Genomic DNA, 21,680 nt, shown 5'->3' on the forward strand with positions numbered 1-21,680 from the left:
CACAACTCCTAGCTATGTGGCCATGGGAAAATTGCAGAAGTCAGCTAAGCCCCAACTTGTAATATGAGGCCCAGAAGAGGACCCACCTACTAGAGTGAAGATATGACGACACGCAGGGTAAGTACCCAGTGAGCACTAGCTAACATTATTAAAAGGAAACAGCAGGAAAACTAGTCAGCACAAGGACAGCAGTCATTTCTAGTACAGAGAAAGAGAGAGAGAGAGAGAGAGAGAGAGAGATGGAGGGAGGGAGGGAGAGAGGAGACAGCAGCAAAGATAAGTAAAGAAGGAGAAATGAGACAAAAATGAGGGAGAATAAGGGAGAAAAGTGACAGGAAAAAAGTCAAAGAGCAACGGTAAAAGGGAACAAGGAAAGGATTCTTAAAATTAATACTTACAGTCTGCAATTTCCATACATTGTTCCTTTGTCATCGAAATGGAAGCAGGACACAATCAAATAGAATTCCGAATGAAACTGGAAACAAATGTTAATTGGAAGCTCACTGGAAAGCCAGGTTGGTGAGCAGAAGGGTAAGGGAGGAAAGTGCCTGGTGTTGGATATATGGGAATGGAATAAAAGAGTGAAATATGACTTTATCTAATCCTCTGTGTCTTCTTCTTCTTATTCCTATAGCCATATAAAAATGGTTGCTTAAATAATGCACAACATAAGCCTTCTTAGTCAAATATGGTTTGGCCTATATACACTGTTTTAAACAAAGTACACTTACATCATTAGGAATGGTGCTATAATACAAAGCAAAGATATTACATTACACCAGGAAACTGAAGTCCTGTAAAGCAGAGGCTGCATTCCAACAAACTAGCAAACCTTTTTTTATAATCCCTATTCATACACAATTCAGAATGATGTAATGCCAGGTTATATATCAACTAAACCATTCTTTTACTGAATCTCTCACCCAAATGCCTGAAAAATCTGTCTGGAGTTGATGGCATGTTGAAGAAATGAATTCAGTCTGTAGTGTATCTGTTATATATTACTACAGTTCTTCCACAAGGACCAAAAATAACTCAATTTAAGATGCTCATATTATGCTTAGGAAATGAATATTAACAAGGGATGCAAATTCACTGAGTTAGGACTTAATGCAATTTCCTTGTGAGTTAAGAAATCCTTGGGGCGCCTGGGTGGCTCAGTGGGTTAAGCAAATGACCCTTCATTTCAGCTTAAGTCATGATCTCACAGTTGGTGAAATGGAGCCCCACATGCTGTTAGCACAGCCTGATTGGGATTCTCTCTCTCTCTTTCTTTCTCTCTCTCTCTCTCTCTCAGCCTTTCCCCCACCTGTGCTCTCTCCCTCTGTCTCTCAAAATAAATAAAGAAACTGTAGGGAAAAAAAGGAAATCATTCATATAGACTGGGATTTAGAGATTTAGTCACCAAGAGATTTTTTTCAAGCTTTGAACGACACGTAAAAACTTTGTAAGACATGTACATTGAGGGTTGGTCACAGGAAAAATTATGTAGTCTCTGCAATTATATTTAATGACCGATCACCTTTCAACTTCTCTCCCTTCCTCATACCCAGATACACATACCCAGAGACTCATCTGTCTCTCCCTACACAGGACTTCCAACTGAGTCCCTACACTCTAGCTTTGGCTTTGACCCCTTCCTATAATATTATCTTTTATCTCAATACCCCCTACTCAGTTATTTGCTACTCAACGTGGTATAACAACAAATCAGGCTAAGGTGTTCCAGAACATTCGTGTATTGGATTCCTTTCTAGTTAACATATTTGAAATTGAAAGGTAAAGTTTTTTTGTTTTTTGGTTTTTGTTTTGTTTTTTGTTTTCTTCAGTGGTGGTGCTGTGGAGAAGATAGTTTTGTTAGATCATTTATGAAAAATATAGAGGACTCATTTCATAAAAGCCTTGTGTGGTTTGCTTTGATTATTTTATTCCACGTTGCATCAGGCAGTAATTCTGCCCAGTTTCGAGAGTTATTCTTTGCTCTCCATTCAAAGGAGTTATTCCAGAATCATATACTGTGCCACATACCCCATACTATGAGAGAGGTAGACACAAATCTTCCATGAGATAGCCAAACAATGATAATATTTTTGGCACTGTGTGTATACAGTTAGGGTTTTAATATTTAGTACTGACAAAGGCTACTCAGAAAATTCCCTATAATTAAGATATAGGTATATTCAGTAAATGACATTTTTACTTCTTAAAACACCCAGGTTCCCCTTCAAAAATATTCCACCTAATTTCTTTCTTCAGAGTTATAGAAGGTTTTCCTACTATACTTGTTATAGAAGGTTTGCCTAAACATTTAAAAATAAAATGGAAAGCACTAAAAAGACATTTAAAAAATGATATTCTGAGTTCTTTTTATAATTAATTAAAGTTAAGTAGAAAAACACAGACATAAATCAAAACCACTCATAATCTCACCCCACCGTATAGCTTCGTTATTTGATAAATACACATATATTTTTATAAGTAGCATATTTGTCTGTGTACATATATATGTATGTACATCTATATACATGTGTGTGCATATGCAAACATAGCTACTTGCATTTTTTATCTTTTTTTTTTTCGGTTAACAATATATTGGCAATACTACCCTCTCCATTAAGTATTCTGCACTCCATTTTATTAGTTGCAGTGTTGTCCAAGCTATGGCTACACGTAATTTACTTAAGTAATTCCTTATTGCCAGACTGTGATAGAGCATCTTTCCTCTCTCTCTCTCTCTCTCTCTCTCTCTCTCTCTCTCTCTTTTCCTCTGCCCCTCACGCCTGCCCGTGCGCTCCCTCCCTCAAAATAAACATTTTTCAAATAAAGAAAGAAAAAGAAAGAAAGAAAGAAAGAAAGAAAGAAGAAAGAAAGAAAGAGAAATACAATGTTACCAATTCACAAGTATACCACAGTATATTGAACCCACCCCCAATACAGTCACATCGGGTGTTTTGAATTGTCTTTAAGTATTTTGAAATTTGAGGTAAGTTAGCAAACAAACCAACACTTGGCTCTCTGTTTTTCTCGCCAAGAAGTTGTAACAACCTGCCTACAAATCATCAAAGTTCATCTTTTCAGGACCCCACTATTCCCCCAAATCATCTCTAGCACGAAACCAAAACAGACTGAGAGAATGAGAATGAGAATGAGAATGAGAATGAGAATAAGAGGGGTTTCGGTTCCAGATTTCTATACAGCTGTCACACGAAACTGGTTGCTGTTGTGGCAGGGGGACCCTCCCTTTGGGTATTCGACAGCACCTCAGACATTTATGATCACGTCTTTGCAACTGACCCCCTATGAACCAGCATGGACTCAAAAGCTCAAAACAAACAGGAAGTGCTTCTGATAGAACATGATGAAATTTAAATAGAATTAGCAATGTTCTTAAGTCCCACTTGGAAGCGTTTGAACTACCACAACCAAAGGTCAGTGTGGAACTGTGGGTCAGGTCCCACAAAATCAGCTCTCACGCGTGGTGGGGTATAGGAAAGCCACAAAAGAGAGAAGAGGTTGAACAATTGTACTCTTGGCTGCCTTTTATCTTCTGGAATGGCAGCGTGAGTTGGGCTTTTTTTTCCCCCCTGTGAATTTATCATGCCCTTGGCATTTGCCTCATCAGACTGGCAAAGACCAGTCTCACTGGCAGGAAGGTCATAAACCTTTCTGCCCAGCCCTGATCATTGCACAAGCTTTCATGCAGCACCCTTGCCTGATTGCTTTGTTCCCACATTTCCACTCTGTTTTTTTAGGACCATCACCTTGTGACCAGAGAATTAACTTCTACTTCTTTTCAGATCTAGGCCCCACCAAGTGCCAGCTTCAATCTGAAATACTGGCCCCATGCTGGAAGGGAGTGATAATTCATATGAAATCAAGAGCAGAGAATGGGAACAGCCTTCTACAACATTCTAATGCCCCTTAATGATTTATCGTAAATGAATCTTCCATGAATGCATTTATCTTCTTTTTTTGCAACTGTATTTTATTTTTATCACTGCCTCACTTGCACTTGAATTGCCCAAAAACATCAGAAACAGTAACTCAGTGTTGGCCTTTTCAAAACTATATGTTTAACAGTGAAAACCCTAAACAGTCCATCAGTAGGTATGGAAACAACAAGGCTTTTGGGGTAAATTATAACTTGGGGAAATCCCAGCTTCCCTTCTTGAGGCCAGCAGACCATCAGGCAAGGGGCTTCACCTCTTGGAGCTTCAAATTAATCTTAATGTTACCAGGATTGGTAACATTTGTTTTTCTGGGCTGTTATAAGGAGTTCATCATACAATGTTTAAGACAGCTCCGCTGGTAGTCAGTGATTTTTGAGTTTCCCCTACTTTTTTTATCACCGTGAGTTGTGTTGCTCTCATTTAAAAGTGCTTTCTATTTCAAAAGGGTTCTTGCTGATGCATCAAATGCATATAATAACCAGTAACTATCCCCCTTAATATTTGGAGAACATCATTATAGTATTTATCTTTTATATAAGGCGCACATACCCAATGTGTCTCATTATGGTCACAGAAGTATTGTCATTGAATCATACCTCCTTCTGAAGGAAAACCACATTCTCAGTATCTCTCTCTCTCATTCTCTCTCCAATGTAGCAATGCTAGTTAATAGCTTAAGAAGGCTAACTTTCAACTGTCTAGTAATGCTCTTAAGTTGTAAGACTAAGATCCGCAATTCTAATATGGGGAGTTCTTGAGTTTTAACACCCAAATAATGTTAATTCATGTGTCTCTTTACATAGAATCTTGGCGATCTTTTTAAAATTAAAAAAAATATATGTAAAAACTTGTATTCCTCATTCTCTTTCTCCCAAGACTACTGGAAGGCAGTTCTACCTTTCATTTATACTTGTAACACCAAGACTAAGGAGAAGCTAGATACCTAGATATGGGCGAGGAATAATGTATTCAGAAGGCATTGCCAGAAATGGGCATTGATCATGAAGTCAGGGTATTCGAGTGGGTATTTTACACCATGTGCCACATCTGTGGGTTAAAACCCTTGCAGAAACTCACAGTTCTCTCTAAACTTCTTAGATATCATCTTCTCTGTGAGTGTTCAACATTGCTTTACTCTACCCTCACTGGGCTTCTTATTCAATGTGCTTGGTTTCCATGCTGTGTAAAAACCAATTTTTCAAATGATATCTGTGGAGTCATTTTCAAAGCAAATTCATAAGATTACCTCTAAACTAAGACCTAGAAACAGCATTCTTTTTTTTTTTTTTTGGCCTTTCATGTTTGTCTTGAATTTATACTATATATTGTAAGAGCCCACCTCAAATTCAATGTTAGATATCATCAAGATATTTGGTAAAAGATGTCAAATGTTGATTATAGGAATTATGCCTTTGACTATGACACTGTATTGCAGGATAAGGGTGTTTCTAATCAAAGTTTTCTAGCCTATAAAAGCATATTAAAAATATCTAATAGCTATTATTATCTAACTCACAGGTGATGATTAATAAAGGAGTAAACTAGACTATCATTTAAAAGATATAATTATTTATTTTTGAGAGACAGCACAAGCAGGGGAAGGACAAAGAGAGAGAGGGGGGACACGGAATCTGAAACAGGCTCCAGACTTTGAGCTGTCTGCCCAGGGCCCTACGCAAGGCTCGAACCCATGAACCGTAAGGTCATGACCTGAGCTGAAGTTGGATGCTTAACTGACTGAATCACCCAGGCGCGCCTAGACTATCATTTTCAATATTTGTTGCCTGATGGAGGCAAAGTCTGTTGTCTGTTTCTTCCCTATGGGTTTCGCTGTGGATTCCAGTTCTTTCTTATTATTCATGGTCTCATGTCTGAGATGAACCCCCAAGATCAAATGCCATTCCACAGTGTTATGGGTTGAAATATGACCCCCTGCAAAAAAAGATATGCTGAAATCCTAACTCAATGCTACCTCAGAATGTGACTTTATGTGGGAATAAGGTTCTTGTAGTTTTATTTCTATTTATTTATTTATTTTTTATTTATTTTTTATTTTTTTAGAGAGAGAGGACACAAATGAGGGATACACGCAGAGAGAGAGAGAGAGAGAGAGAGAGAGAGAGAGAGAGGGAGAATCCTAAGCAGGCTCTAGGCTCAGCATGGAGTCCAACACGGGGCTTGATCCCATGACCCTGAGATCATGACCTGACCCAAAATCAAGAGCCAGACAGACACTCAACCAACTGAGTCACCCAGATGCCCCAAGGTTCTTGTAGTTTTAATTTGCTAAGTTAAAATATACTGGAGCAGGGTGGGCCCTTCTTCTAGTGTCCTTAGAAGAAGAGAAAAATTTGGACTCAGACACAGAGAGAAGACAGCCATGTGATGTTGGAGGAAGAGTCTGGAACTATGTTGCCACATGCCAATACTTGGACAACAAAAGCCGGAAGAGGTGAGGCAGGACCGTTCCCTAAGGCTTTAGAGAGAACAAGGCCTTCCTTGTCCACATCTTGATTTTGGACTTCTCGTCTCCAGAACTGCAAGACAGTACATTTCTGTTGTGTTAAGCCGCTCAGTTTATGGTATTTGGTTACGGCAGCCCCCTAGGAGACGGCCACACACAGTTTTATGAATTTCCGAATCATCCTGCTTTTGACTTTGGTACACGTTTCCCCAGTTATCACTTTGCCCAACCTTCAACCCACAAACTGCACTGCTTTTTTCTGACTTTGAATTTCTATTTCCTTTCTTAACTGTAATTAATGATCATCCTCCAATATTTTATGAACCAGAGGTGTGCTGGGAGCACCTTTCAGGAGCAGATTGTTAAATTTGAGGGAATTTTGCAAGTGGATTGCTAGACTTAGCCATTATTTCAAAAATTACACTGTGTAAGCTTTAAGTTAGGTAACTTATGCTAAAACAAAGGGGATAAGTAATCAAAATGCATCTCTTCCTAATAATTTGACTGCATTTTACTACCATCTATGCTCTTGGGGCTATTTATGTCTCATGCATCTGTATGGTAGAAATCCTATTATAATGCTGTGCATTATAATGCACAGAAAAGATGGGACCCATCTTTTCTCAACTCACACTGGAAGCTTGAAATCAGCCATGGTGGGAGTACTTACACCAGGAGAACTATCGAAAGCTACAAATCGGTTATTTTTCCATTTGCAGAGAGCTAGGTATAAACATTTACCAGCACGCCTTTGAAACAACCCACAAGTCCACTCTAGAAGCCAACCTGGATGGCTACGGAGGAACTGACCAAGGCTAGCTTCACCTAAGAGATCACTCTTCTGGGCCCTGCTTGGCACCTTTCAGTAGGAATTCAGAAAAGCATGGAAAGAAAGTAAAAGCAAATAAAGGGCTCCATTACAAATAATGAAGGCAGAGAGATTTGACAGGGATTGTCGAGAGGGGATAAGGCAGACTTAGATGCTGGTGACCTACTTTTAGTATTGTCTCCTAAATCTCCAGGGAAGTGTTTAGCTGTGATTATAAATATTAATTAGATTCCAATCAGAGTACTATTTAAAGGATCTGTGCTCCTGAGGGAGAGACATTTTAGATAGGCAGATAGATAGATAGATAGGGCAATATACACAGCATAAGATGTGTAAACTGCTCAGGGTGGTAATAAACTAGATGATTCTACTTAGTAAAACAGACCCAACCCAGCTACAAAATTATAGGTGAATTAAATGGCCATAAGCAGGCAGGGTAAAGTCTTCACAGCTTTAACAGATATCTAATTCCACTGTGTGTGGATAGGCTCAACATTCTTTAGTTTTGCGATGACATCTTCCTTGTTAAGCAGTTCATCGGCCGAACAAAAACATTTATAGGAACAGCAGCTCTCCACATTTAAAGCAGAAATTCAAAGAATCTGTTACCCATGAAATAGCTACTTCCTAAAATTCTTAAGCGTAATTTGAGGCTGTTAGCTGGAGCTATTATCCTGCACTGTGGGAAGTGGAGTCTCAGGTTAGAGACTGTGCCCCAGCGCTTGAACTCTCTGCCAGCAAGAGTTGGGAAAGCTGCAAACTTTCAATCAGTGCCAGAGAGAAGGTGAGAGGCCTTTTTTTTTTTTCTTTTAACCACAATGCCAGCAGCAGATTAAGGAGTGGCATTACTCACACCACGCAAGGGCTGGCTGAGTCTACTTGGGCTGAAAGTAGTGCGTCCCCTACCAGGAAGCCTTCTCAGTGTGCACCACATCAGTCTGCTTCTGTGACTGAGGCATTCTTTGAGAACCTGTCGTCTGGGTCCAACAGCGTTCCTATTTAATTAGCCACTAAGTTTCTTTTTGTTTTGGTTGGCTTTGTTTTGTTCTGTTTGCACTGACAAACAAGAGGCTCCCTTTCCTTTTCAATGAGCACAATCCAACTAGGAAGGAAAGTCTCTTCTTCTCCTCCATAGTTTAATCCTCATTCTCAGATTTCCTAGGCATTCTAAATAGAAAAAGAGAAAAAGAAAAAGGCCAATCCAGGTCACATTTACGGCAGTCAGAAAAAGAAGCATGAAAATCTAAAAAGTTAGATCACAAATAGGATGAGAACTATTTTTATAATTTTACTTTTCAGTAGATCAGGCTCAGGGAACCACGTGCTGGTTGGAGATGGACAGGAAAGAGCAGGGAGGGTATGCTGTTATGAGTGACAGCTGGGGAAATAGGAAAAGGTTATCCAGAGAGGTTCCCCGCCCCCCCCATTTCTCTCTGTTCTTCCTCTTATTCGTGATGACCTCACTCCCAGTCCAGATTCCCATCTTAGACCCACCACTGCCAGTTCTCAACAGCTGATTCCCCAGATCAAGATGTGCAATGAATCCACGGGGCTAACATACAAGGTTAGCAAGTGGTTCAATGTCTCATGCTTTTTTTTTTTTTTTTTTTAATGATAGGAGAATCTTGCAAACAAAAAATATTCTCAAGACCCAAAGGTTTTGTTTGTATGTTTTGTTTTGTTTTGTTTTTAAAGACCCTTTTTTTTTTTTGAACTTTTTGGGTAAGGAATGTCCTCATACCAGACCACATAAAAGTTAACACAACCTGTAAGAAGCCTAGTAAGGGTCCTGGGATTCTAATATGTTTTGAAAATTAGCATTTTGGCATTCAGAATGTGTCTATTTTATTTTATTTTTTTACTTTTTAAAGTATTTGTATGGGGGAGGGAGTGCACGTACTCGCTTGGGGGATGGGGGGGCAGAGAGAGAGGGAGACAGAGAATCCCAAGCAGGTTCCACGCTGTCAGTGCAGAGCCTGGGGGCACAGGGCTCAAACTCACAAAGGGTGAATTCATGACTGGAGTGGAAATCAAGGGTCTGAAGCTTAACAGACTGAGCCACCCAGGCGCCCCCAGAATGTCTCTATTTTAAACTAAAATGTTATAAACCATTAAACTGAGAAAGCTGGAAAGGCTCAACATAACTAAGCTTTTCTTAAAATTTTTACCTTTGTTGTATATTCCACTAGCACAAAGTATTACTTTACATACAGGTTTTTTTCTTAACGAGGCCAGATTTATTTTGTAAACAAGAACCAAAAAAGGAGGATGACTATAGAGAGACATTTCATGTTTCGTAAACTATAGGAAACATTTATGTTTCAGAAATTACAAGAAAAGTATAGCATGCCTTTGTGAGTTATCAGACTCTGGTCCTTCTTTGCCTTGGAGGGTTTTCATCTGGCTGTAAACTGGACCTACCGTCTTTCATATTTTATCAGACCTTACCAAACTTTCAATTCTAGTTTCCTCCAGTATCTGGCAGTAACGTTCCAAATGAGTGTTTTCATTTCTTCTCCCACCCTCCGGTGGTACAGCTACTGAGAACAAGAAGCTGACTACCCAGATCCTTAAGGGCATGCTACGTTATCTTCTATCTAAAGAAGTCATACAAGCTGAAGCTGGACACATACAGGGCTTATTTTTACTTTCAGAGAAGGTTTCTCTGCAGACATTCAAAATGAAAACATACATACATACGTACATACATACTTACAAGTTTTCTATTTCTGAGTTATCCACCTCAGTATCAAATACCAGCTTTACTGTCCGTGACTCACAGCAAAGGAGGTGTTTGGTTTTTGTACAGTTACACTGATAATTTGACAATACACTTTTTAATTGACCAAGTACAAGCTAAACTATTGCGTTTGTAAAGCTATTCCTCTGGGCCCACCCTGTGCTGAACTTTGTGAGGGTTTGAAAACAACAACAACAGCAACAACAATGCACAAACTGCTCTTGAGGGAAGTGCAAACCTTCCTGGATTATATGTCCATCCCAGTGCGGTTCTTATCTGGTGAGTTTGTGGTTTTCCAAATTCAGGGCAAAGCACGTTGCTTTATCAGTGAGTTGAGATTTAGCATTGTTCTCCTTTGATTTCGTGAATGGTTGTTCCAACTTTAAAATGGGCCACTAAATTTACAACTGTTTTCTTCATTCATTTTTAAGAGTGAGAACTAACACACCAATTTCTGGCATGCTGATAAGAGAACTTTAGCAATTTTCTCCCTGGCATGAAATATTTCATTCTGAAGGCCTGTGTTGTCTATCCTTATCACTCCTAGATGAGGCTCTACAAGAGAACAAACTCTGAGATGGGATCTGCCTACGTGCCAAGTATAAAACCCCAGCGATGTTTGGGAATGGAGCCCACAAAGGACCAAGAACACAAGTAATTATTTGTCCCCCCCAAATAGAGGAGCCCATATTTTCAAATATCCCAAAGGAACCCCCAAATCAGCCTACTGAATTGGAAAGAGTATCCTCTAATTGAAGATCATTCACACAAACTCGATATTGAGTCCAACCTATAATCCACGTAGCCCATGGCAATTTACTGGGTAGTATCTTATAAATAGATTATACGCTTTGGGTATCTTCTGAGTAGTTGAAAAATATAGCTAAATTATCAAACACAACGTTTCACTAGCTCTGTTCAGTACTTTTTTTCTCCCCGATTAAAAGTGTCTCAGCAACTTCAGCCTTTTAAAATCCACCCCTACCTCCGCACTCATCTAAATTATTCTGGCTACGTAAGTCTTCACTTCCGGCAGTGAAATACTGTAACATTTGGTAAGGTAATTCACTTTGGCCGGGCATTCTCACTGAACTTATGGTGAAACAGTTTCACTTTTTACTAGCGTACAAGTAGAAAAGGCTTCTTTCTAAAGGTAGACTTTTGCTGTGTGGGAAGATCGGGGGCGGGGAAGGACGGTCCATTTCAACTCATTCTTCTCCCTCCGACTTCTGTTAACTGTTTTAAAGGTTCTGGCTACCAGGCGACCTAACACCCCTATGAGGTACTTCGACCTAAAGCAGTTCGCTGAAACTCCTACTAACAGCAGGGCTGGGAACATTTCTATTGCTCTTCTTGCCTGGGATATACGGTACAAGGGTTGGCCGTGGTTTGGTCCACCTGCCAGCGGAGTTTAAAGTTTCCAAGGCTCAGAAGAACACAGTGACTAGGACCAAACTGCCTAAATGAGAAGAAGGGAATTTCTGCTGCAAGGAGAAAGCCGTTAAACTCCCGCTAAGCTAACCACCTCTTTCACGCGGCCATGCACACGACCGACCTCCTCTTTCACTGACCAGGGATTATTTCTGCCAATCCAGGATATCCCGAAAGCTTGGAGACATATGGCTGGAAAATGAAACGACCCCGGAGTATGGCCACATCTTACTTTGTGTCGCGTGGTACCAGATGGGCAATCAGTGAATGAGGCAGAGATGTGAACGGACAGTTTTATAATGTGAATTTTCCCCCCGTAACGCCAACAACCAGACTTCGTTTTCCCTCTCACTTCTTTGGGCTTATAATACTCGGATTTTCTCCTCTCTGCAATATCAATTGACTCAACTTTGCAGTGGGGTGGCCAAAAGGGAAGAGGATGAAGCGATCTCTAAAATCTTAGTAAGTGTCGGGGGAGCCACAGCGCCCGGGAAACTGCGGCTGCGACCCGCCTCGTCCTGTGCGGATTTCAGGGTTGGTAACAGCGCAAGCGGTTATGGAGCGGACGGTGCACTCCATCCGCCGCCGAGGATAGAGACCCGGGCGCCGGGAGGGGTCGGTTCATTTCGCCGCAGCCTCGGAAGCCGCGGCCGCCTCTCCTCCGCTGCGTTTCATTACCATTATCCTCGTTCTTGAAAAGTCATGGAAGACGGCCCGCTGCCAGACCTCAGAGACATCGAGCTGAAGCTAGGGCGCAAAGTACCCGAGAGCCTAGTGCGCTCGCTCCGTGGGGAGGAGCCGGTTCCCCTGGAAAGGGACAGGGACCCCTGCGGGGGGAGCGGCGGCGGCGGCGGCTGCAGTAGCAGCAGCAGCAGCAGCAGCTGCAGCCTCCCCCCCTCCCTGTCGTCGTCCTCCTCGTCCTCTCCAACCTCTGGCTCCCCACGTCGTAGCCACTGCAGCGCCCTGGAGAGGCTGGAAACCAAGCTGCACTTCCTCAGGCGAGAGATGGTGAGTGCGGCGCGCCAGCTGTGGGAATGAGGGCCCCGCCGGAAGGTGGGGCGATCGGAGGAGGGGGGCGCGGGGAGAGGGCCGCGGACGCTGCAGAGCTGAGGGCAGGGCGCGTGGGCAATCCGGGGGGCAGAGGAGCGCGCGGGGGGCGCGCGTCTGGAGACTTGTTTACCCCGGACTTTGCTCGGCCAGGGTTTGCTAAGACGGCAGAGCCTGCTTTGCTCTGTGTACTCTGTGATAGCGCCGACTCCGTGCTGCAGACCCTGACCGTGTAGCTGCCGGTCCGCGGCCTCCCGCGCACCCTGCCCGCCGAGGGTTTGCAGTTACTAAGCCAGTCTGGGGGCTGCTGCGTGCCGTTCAGACTGTCGGTTCGAAAGGTGGCTCCATCCTTTGCACCCACAGCAAAAAGGACTTCCTGGTTTGCCGAGAGGTGGCGAGGCAGGGTCTCCACCGGCGCTCCTTCCTGGCTCACTCTTGCACCCGCTACCGCCCCCGCCCAGTGGTGCGGCAGCCGCAGCTGTTCCAAGGCCACCGTTCAGCTGATTCTCCACAGCTGGCTTTGAAAACAATGGCCCACTCGTCCTTGATGTCCTTAGGAATAGCTTGTTTCACTGTTTTGATCCTAGGGAGCAGGTGATCCCCAGGCCCAGGGATTTGCTAACGACCACTTCCTACCCTCTCCCCCTACCCCCACCCCAGTCCTCAAGCTGCAATTGTTTTCTGTGATGCTTGCAAACATTACCTTAAGAGTAAGACAATGAGACTAGTACAGGGTCTGAAAATACTTGTCATTCCGTATGTTCTTAAACGGGCAAACTTTAGTGGCCCTGAGCTCTGGGGCCAGACACTTGGCCTCTGTGAACCTCAGTTTATTTATCCAGTGAACTGGTTGGAGGAAATAATTCCTTCCTAAATCGTTTGAAGAAAATGACAAAGCAACAGCATTTTCTACCAACTTGGAGCGGAGGGAAGTTGCCACAGTGGTCGCAGTCAACCAGGAGGATGGCAAGGATTTTCCACCTAAAGGATCCTGTCTCCTAGGGCCTTGCATTAAAAAGTAACCAGAGGTGTTTCCCCTGGTTCCTCTCTTTCTGCATTTGGAACACTCAAGAGGTAATAAATTCCACAGCATAAAGTAATCTTGGCGAATATATAAGGGTAAAAAGCCAGTCTTCAGAGATCATGTCCTGTGTTCAGAATTTTCACCGTGTTCTCTACATAAAGGTCCTAGGATATACACTCTAAAAACCTATCTTAAGATCTTTAAAGTTGGTCTACCTAATAACTGTAGTTTTATGTAGTTTTATGTTCTATTTTCTTCCTACTTGGAGTGTTCAGATGTTGAAAGCAAATCACACACACACACACACACACACACAAACACACACCTATCCATGTATAGGCATATATATTCATGCATCATGTATATTGCAAATTATTATTCTGTTCATGTTTCACTGTCTAACACACAGGTTATATATCTTACTTCTTCAAAAAGTACTAAGCATTTACTGTGGGTAAATGGGTGCTGAAAATACAAGAGCTTGTCTACTTAGGGCTCTCAAATCTCTTGCACTCATTTGCCATTTATTATTTGTAGTAAATTAAGCCAAGTGTGTTGAAGAACTCCAGGGGGGGCGGGGATCTGGTTATTCTCAACCAAGGACACTTTCTAGACTTATCTGTTGTTCTTAATGAAAATACCATAAGTGCAGTAAGACTGTGTTTTCCCCAAACCAGAACTTGCTGTGTATGATCAGGGTGTATTAATAAATACATTTTTAAAAAGCAAACAGAAACCACAATGCTATCAGCAGCAGATTGCTACCTTGACTGTTTGTTATATTTTCTATGTTTAACATCAGGATCCACAGAATTTACACCAGACAGATGTTTTGTGTTCAAATTTGTGCTCCACAAAGAAAATAACATTAGCCTTGGGAGTTTAGAGAAAAGATTGGGACAGGTATATTCCCCTGCCAGTGAGACCCTTTTCCCCCATTTTACATAACTCTTTTGGGTGGTAAAAACCCCAGCTTCAGCATATCTGGGAAGCAACAGATTTGTTTTTTGTGTCAACTTGGCAGGTTTGTTATAAACACTGAGCAGGTGTTCTGCTGTTCTGCCTGTCTCCTTCCCACATCCCCATGTGGAGAAGTTAGGGATGGAGTGGAATATGACTTCTTAATTGTGATTTCTTATGTGCTTTTCTGCCCTATACTATGTGCACTGAGTTAACCTCCTTGGTATTAAGCATGACCCCACATTTCATGTTTATTACTTTTAGTTCACACATTGTTCTTCTGGATTGTCTGGAATTACCAGGCTTTGGGCCTGCCCTTGGAACTCTCTCCCTAAGAAACACCTGAGCCATGCACAAACCTTTCTAGAGACTTCCAGGAGTTAAGCCTCCCTTCTTTTCCTGTTAGATGGTTGTGTATACCATTGACACAATATAGCATAGACTTGAAGGGAGGTAGTCTGAACACAAAGTTCTTTACATACACATGAGTTTATGTAGCTTCTCTCACCTCCTTTTATGCTTTCATGGATCATTTCCTTCTCTCTTATTTGAGACAGATTTTCCCAGTATGTGAAGTATTTTTATGTTGAATTTAGAGATCAGGAAATTTAACAATACAATAAACAAACACAGAGATATACCTCGGAAATTTCTAACGAGATTGGAAAGAGATGTCAGGCCTCTTGTACAAAGTCTGCCCAGTATGTGTTCACTACTTTTCTGTTCAGAGCGTTTTATTTACTTTTTTTAATGTTTATGTATTTGTTTTCAGAGAAAGAAAAAGTGTTTTTCCAATATATGTCAATAATCTCTGTCAAAACCTATGTTGCCACATTCTGGTTCCAGTCAGTTCTGGGTTATGTCAAGATGACTGCTAATCTTCACATGATACAATGCCATCATGAAAACTGCTATGGAAATACTATGTTCTAATTTCTATATTTTTGGGGTTTGTTCGCATCACAGCTGTGTAATGCAGCAAATAGAATAAACAATCTCAAGCTAGTTACCGATCCTTTCTAGTACCCCACCAAGTTCCTCAAATCTTGCTTTAATAAAGTTTCGAGGCAATACCCAGGACTAGGCACAAACACACGTATACTCAGACAAATGCATACATGATTATTAGCAGAACATAAATCAAAATGTCAAAGATTTTAAGAGTGGTAGACTTATATTTGGTTTTTGATACTTTCTCTCATGGATCGTTTCTAATTCCCCCCACCCCCTGTTCAATGGCTTGCTGACTTTGTAATAAACAGTTTTCTTATATTCTCTCGAAAAAAAATTCATTAAGTTAACTTCGCAGTTGCTTAGGATATGCTTCAGAGTAGGCTAGGAGGTTTCTTGTTCCATACATGTTGATCTATAGATCACTTGTTCTATAATTTAGTCATCTTTCATAACTTCACAGTTTCAACAATATTTTTCCTATTTTATCACTTAGCGATTTTTTAAAGTTAGACAAAAGTTTAAGCAAAACCCCTTATGTATGTAATTGAGAATCTGTACAGTGGAAGGCTCCTTCCTGGATGAGGTCACAAGTTAGTGGAAAAGATAAAATGGGAGTATCATTTGGCCAGAGAAAGATTGCAAACTACCAGGTCAGCAGGTGCCCGATGCCATAGCAGAGATCAGGCTATCAGGGAAAGTGAGGAGATTTCTGACTGCGCCCCGGGCAAGGAATTGAAATTGCTGATAATGATACGAAGTAAGGGGCTTAATATTAGGGACAAAGACATCAAGGAGATGAGGAAATCTGATTCCTAACTGTGGCTTCTTCTGCGATTATGCACATGGAGTGTCATTATACTTACCTAAACCTGACAAACAAATCTTGTTGAAACATGTTTCCTTACACAGTGGCTCGAAAATTGACAGAAGTGAACACAAAGGCACTCGTGTCATTCTGCTAGAAACACATAGACACAATTTAGAGAATTTATACCTACCTTGAAAACAGTGACATTTCCAAAACCTGATGGAGCCCCGCCCTGTACCTAGGAATGTATGTTGAATTACTGGCACATACTTGAAGAACACTTTCTGACCAAAGAGAATTCCTTTCCATTGCACTCAAGTTGCACAACCATACTGCCGTGATACTGTGAGAGACCACAAATATTGTGAGATTTTTTTTTAAGACAGATTATGTCCATTTCCATGACAGCACAAAAACCATATACTTAGCTTTCCATTTTGTAGTTAATAAGTCACAATTAAAAGAATTTGTCACATTTTTTTTAATGTTTACTTATTTTTGAGAGACAGAGTCTGAGCGGGGGAGGGGCAGAGAGAGAGAGAGAGAGAGAGGGAGACACAGAACCTGAAGCAGGCTCCAGGCTCTGAGCTGTCAGCACAGAGGCAGATGCAGGGCTTGATCTCACGAAACATGAGATCGTGACCTGAGTCGAACTCAGATGCTTAACCGGCTGAGCCACCCGGGCGCCTGATTTCTGGTTTTTTAAATACTGCTTCTGAAATGGGGATTTATGGCTGGAGTCTCTGGAGTCCCTGAGTACTTGTTACATTCTTGTGGTGTTTTTTTTTTTTTTTTTTTTTTTTTTCTTTGAAGGATGTTCCTTTTATTTTTCTTTAGAGGTTATTCTTCACTACTCAAGTGGTAGGCTTCTGGTTTGGTGGAATCTTCATGGGTTTGGACCTAGACAAGCTGGGACTCTGGCCAAGTCTAGAGCAAGTCGAGATACAAACCAGGAGAGCCCAGCCGGCTGCCAAGGCCCTGTACCCTCTCCCTCTGGAGACTCTTAGCCCATCTTCCCAGACGGAAGGCCTGTCTAGCCCTCAGTGGCTCTGTTTCTGCTTTTGGCTTTGTGCGTGGCATTGAGAAAATTATATAACCACTCAAGGATTCCGCTTTCTTGTTAACATAGGGAAAAAAAAAATCTCTATGTAGGCATTGTAAGAATTCAATGAACTAATACAAGAAAATCAACAATTACATAGGCATTCAAAACAGTAAGGACGATGGCAGTAAGAGGTAGTATGTCAATGACACGGCTGTCCTGTTGATCTTCTACAAGTAGCTGCAGATGGGCACTGTGGTTTGGGGACTGATTAAAGTTTAAGCATCTCCTCTGCTTGACTATCACAGCACCTCCTGCGTCACATGTTCCAAGGAGACACTATATTTCTGTATAGAAGTGAAAAAGAAATACGTGAGGCCTTTCCCTAGCTTCAGTCCGACTGAAATGTCGATTTTGATTTCAGACTCAACATTTATGAAGCATGTGCTGTGAACTAAGCCCTCTGCAGTGTGTGGGTAGCCTAGGCTAAGGAGCTGTAAGAACCTAATTTTGGGGTTAGCCTAGGAAGTCTGAGAACAGAGACTAGTATTTGGTTCGTTAACAACAAAAGCTTTCTAATGGGCAAAGCACCATGCATTTTATATGTATCATCCCAGTGAAACCTTATAATAATCTTAACTAAATATAATTTTCATATCTACGTTGTAGGTAAAGCGTTGCGGATAATTGTCAATGCTCAAGACACAGTAAAGAGATGAGCTAGGTCAAGGTCAGAATCTGAGCTTTAAACCATGATTGTGCTGTTACTTCTCATGCTTCGGAATATCTTGATGCCCATGGTGACACCCGAGATGATATACTCTTCCAGATTTTTAAAACTTTAAACATGTTAAACTATGTGTTTATTTACTGTGGGCTCCCTCTCACGAGTAACATCCATAGACCATCCCTGTGTCAGACTTGGATGACTTGGATCCAAGGCTTGGATGAACACATCCAAAAGTCACCTGGTTCCCAGCAACTGTACCCTTCCTGTCACCAATATCTTCATAAATACCTCCTCCCACTCCACAAATGCTGCTAGGGAAGGATTCTCTGGACCAGTTCAAGACCAGAGCTCAGGAGTGGAACTCAACAGTGTTCATGACCTACACTTTTAAACGCTTCCAACTGGTCGCATTTTGGTTCTCTGAGAGATTCTGTTCAGGATGAGGTTGGATCTTAGGTAACCCACTAGAAAGAACCAGAAAACCGGGAATTGTGACACCATCTTGTGTCCATTTGAGCAGCACCTTCGGATTGCCGTTCTTCTGACAGGAGCTCTGTGATCCTATGTTTCTGTGGTGGTACCAGTTTGCACAGCACTGTGCTGGGACTTCCCACGTTGGGTGGCTGAACTGCACTGATCCAGATGGAGCCCGATGTAAATTGTATTGATAGATTTCACAAGAAACAAGGTTATGTTTTCAAACATACATTTCAAACACCTCAGTCTAAGACTTAAAAATAAAACCTGAATAATTCATTTTTTAATGTTTTTTATTTATTCTTAGAGAGAGAGAGAGAGAGAGAGAGAGGCAGAGAGAGAGAGAGACACAGAATCTGAAGCAGGCTCCAGGCTCTGAGCTGTCAGCACAGAACCCAACGCGGAGCTCGAACTCAGTCTGCAAGATCATGACCTGAGCCAAAGTCGGACGCTTTACTGACTCAACCACCCAAGCACCCCAATTCGTTTTTTTAAAGGGGAATAAACATTGAGCTAGATTTTCATACATAGCTATTATTATGTTCCTTTTACAGAGAGGAAAACTATTGTTTCTGGGGCTGGGGTAGGGGGAGGTGAAATCATTTCACTAAGTCACTATAAGTGGTTTCCCAGCCTTCCATTCAAACAAGAACCTCTGTGAGCCTGGTTATAGGCTGGATCCAATTCACTCCCAAACCCTACTGTGTCTATGTACCATGGAGAATGCCCGTTTATTACCAATGAACATTTTTAGAGAAATTTCATCATAGCCACCAATGGATCTTTTGGTATTCCTTTAAAAATGTTATTGCTTTCTTTTTTAGAAGTTAACATCTGTTTTCTCATTATAAGACTTCCAGAAATATATTATAAAAAGAAAAAAAAAGTGCCCTTTTACCTTCCCCCCAGACACCACACCTCCTCCTTATTACTCCACACCCCAAGGGAATCACTCATCTGCTGACAGTTTGGTGTGAATCCTCTCAGGTCTTTTTCTGTATCTTTGCCAGCATATAAATGGTACATATATGCTTACATAAATTTGGTGTGTGTGTGGATTGGATTTTGTTTTCCTTATTTTACATAATAATCTTTTATTATATTACCTGACATTTATTGGAGCGTTACGATATGCCAGTTAGCATTCTAAACAGGCTTGATGTATTATGGTATTTCTTTCTCACTCCTCACCCACTTTTGAGGTAGGCACTGTGGGATGTTAGGTAATATAAACAGATTCCTGACATCTTAAGGAATTTTTACCTAGGAGACACCTGGACGACTTAGTAGGTTAAGTGTCTGAATTTGATTTTGGCTTAAGTCAGGATCTAACGATCGGTTATGAGATCGAGCCCCGTATTGGGCTCCGTGCTGACAGAGTGGAGCCTGCTTGTGATTCTCTCTGTCCATCTCTCGCTGCCCCTCCCCCTGCGCTTGCTCTCTCTCACTCAAAAGAAAGAAATGAAAAATAAAAAAAAAAAGAAATTTTTACCTGGTTAATTTTTATCTTATTCCTTCACTTTTATAAGCAACCTAATTAATTACTAATCAGAAAGAAAAGTAGTTACTTCACTTTTCATAATAACTGATTATCCAACTTGTAACAGTTCTTTTACAAAGTAAATTCTGCTCTTAGAAATCGGACTTAGACTAGTCTTCGATTTAAGAAATAACAAAGTCTTCCAATTGGAATGTACTCATCTTCAATCACATACTGCTTTTTTTTAAAAAATGCCTATTTGGAGAGAGAAAGAGAGAGAGGGAGAGAGAGAGAATGAGTTGGGGAGGGGCAGAGACAGAGAGGGAGAGAGAGAATCCCAAGCAGGCCCCATGCTCTCAGCATAGAGCCCGACTTGGGGCTTGATCTCACAAATCGTGAGATCATGACCAGGGCTTAAATCAAGAGTTGCTTAACCAATGGAGCCACCCAGGTGCCCCTCACATACCATGTTAACATAATCTTCTTATTGAGTTTTTTCCTGGTGATAATGATATAAATACAAACTCTAAAATTTGGATCTAAAGGCTAACAGTCATAAAGCGATCCATGCCACATGGAGAAGGCAGAAGGGCAACCCATGGGTTTCATGTGCCTTCAGTCTTCATGGCTCAAAAACATCTTCGATTTTTGTCAGACATTGGAATGTTCGTGATATTCCAAGAGATTAGACATAATCGGAATATTTGAGTTCTCAATTAAAGAAATGATTCATATCTTTCAAATTGACTCTTGCAAGCAAGTGATGTTTAAAACTAAAACTATAATATGTCACTGACTAATAATCCCTCTCTCTGCAGGTCTATGCAGTGGAAAGCTAGAAGACTGGGCAAGCAAGGAATCAGGGCATGAGTGAAATAGGAATGTGATTATGACCTGGCACTGCTGGACCCAGGGCTTCATTTGGCAATTTCAGGACAGGACCCTCTTTGATTGGGTCTGCCAGCATGGCCATTACAGCTCAGCCTATAATTCTGATACATTTTATTATTCACAGTGCTTGTTAATCCTGTCAGTCTGGAGATAGCCACATTGGACTGTCTTTAGGGGTGAGTTCTCGACCTGACCTGTGATGTCTTATGATTGATTTCAGATTTTCATAGGATAATCACTTCCCTTCCATCACATTCACAGGCATGTCCCCACCCCTCTACTATCAGCATAGCGTTGCTTTTGTAGAATAGTTTTTAATTTAACAAATTCACTAGATAATGTGTGTGAGCTACAAAATCATTAGCGTTATCTATTTTTAATTACAATTATGGAATGTTCTCTTTTTTCCTCTGTATTTAAATTAGGACACCTGAAGTGAGCTAGAATTAAGTCTTTGACTTTCCATATATTTGACGGGCAGAATAAAATTGTCGTATTCATACCTATCACCGTGAGTAAATTCACAAAAATGTAACACCAGCATCCCAAACAGTGAGCTATGTCGGTTATAACTCTGATTGCTGGCATAGGCTATTATTCTAATAGGTTCCCTGATTTTTTTTCTTTTGCAAAAGTTGTCTATATCATTGTTGTTTTATTGTTAACCAAACAAAGCATGAGATCAAAGTTGAGAAGGAAATGTCTCTCCTCATGCTGATTGAAGTCCAATTTTCAAGGCTGTTAAGTTCAGAGATCTACCTATAGTTCGTTTGCTGAGATTTTAATCATAAATAGCTACTATTGACTTTTGATTGGTATGAAATTAACTGTGTTTCCAGGTTTTCTCTTAATT

The 21,680-nt window shown here is 41.2% G+C and overlaps 1 protein-coding gene across 1 annotated transcript in view; it reads left to right on the forward strand.

Annotated features, from left to right (window-relative positions):
• Positions 1-10,724: 10,724 nt before the first annotated feature.
• Positions 10,725-21,680, forward strand: part of LURAP1L (leucine rich adaptor protein 1 like) — a 55,551-nt gene continuing 44,595 nt past the window's right edge. The window contains exon 1 of the mRNA XM_049617060.1: positions 10,725-12,422. Within this exon, the coding sequence (XP_049473017.1) occupies positions 12,117-12,422 (306 nt within the window). The 5' untranslated portion in view covers positions 10,725-12,116. The remainder of the gene's footprint in view (positions 12,423-21,680) is intronic.

Source organism: Panthera uncia, chromosome D4, assembly GCF_023721935.1.
Source record: "Panthera uncia isolate 11264 chromosome D4, Puncia_PCG_1.0, whole genome shotgun sequence".
NCBI classification, from domain to species: Eukaryota; Metazoa; Chordata; class Mammalia; order Carnivora; family Felidae; genus Panthera; species Panthera uncia.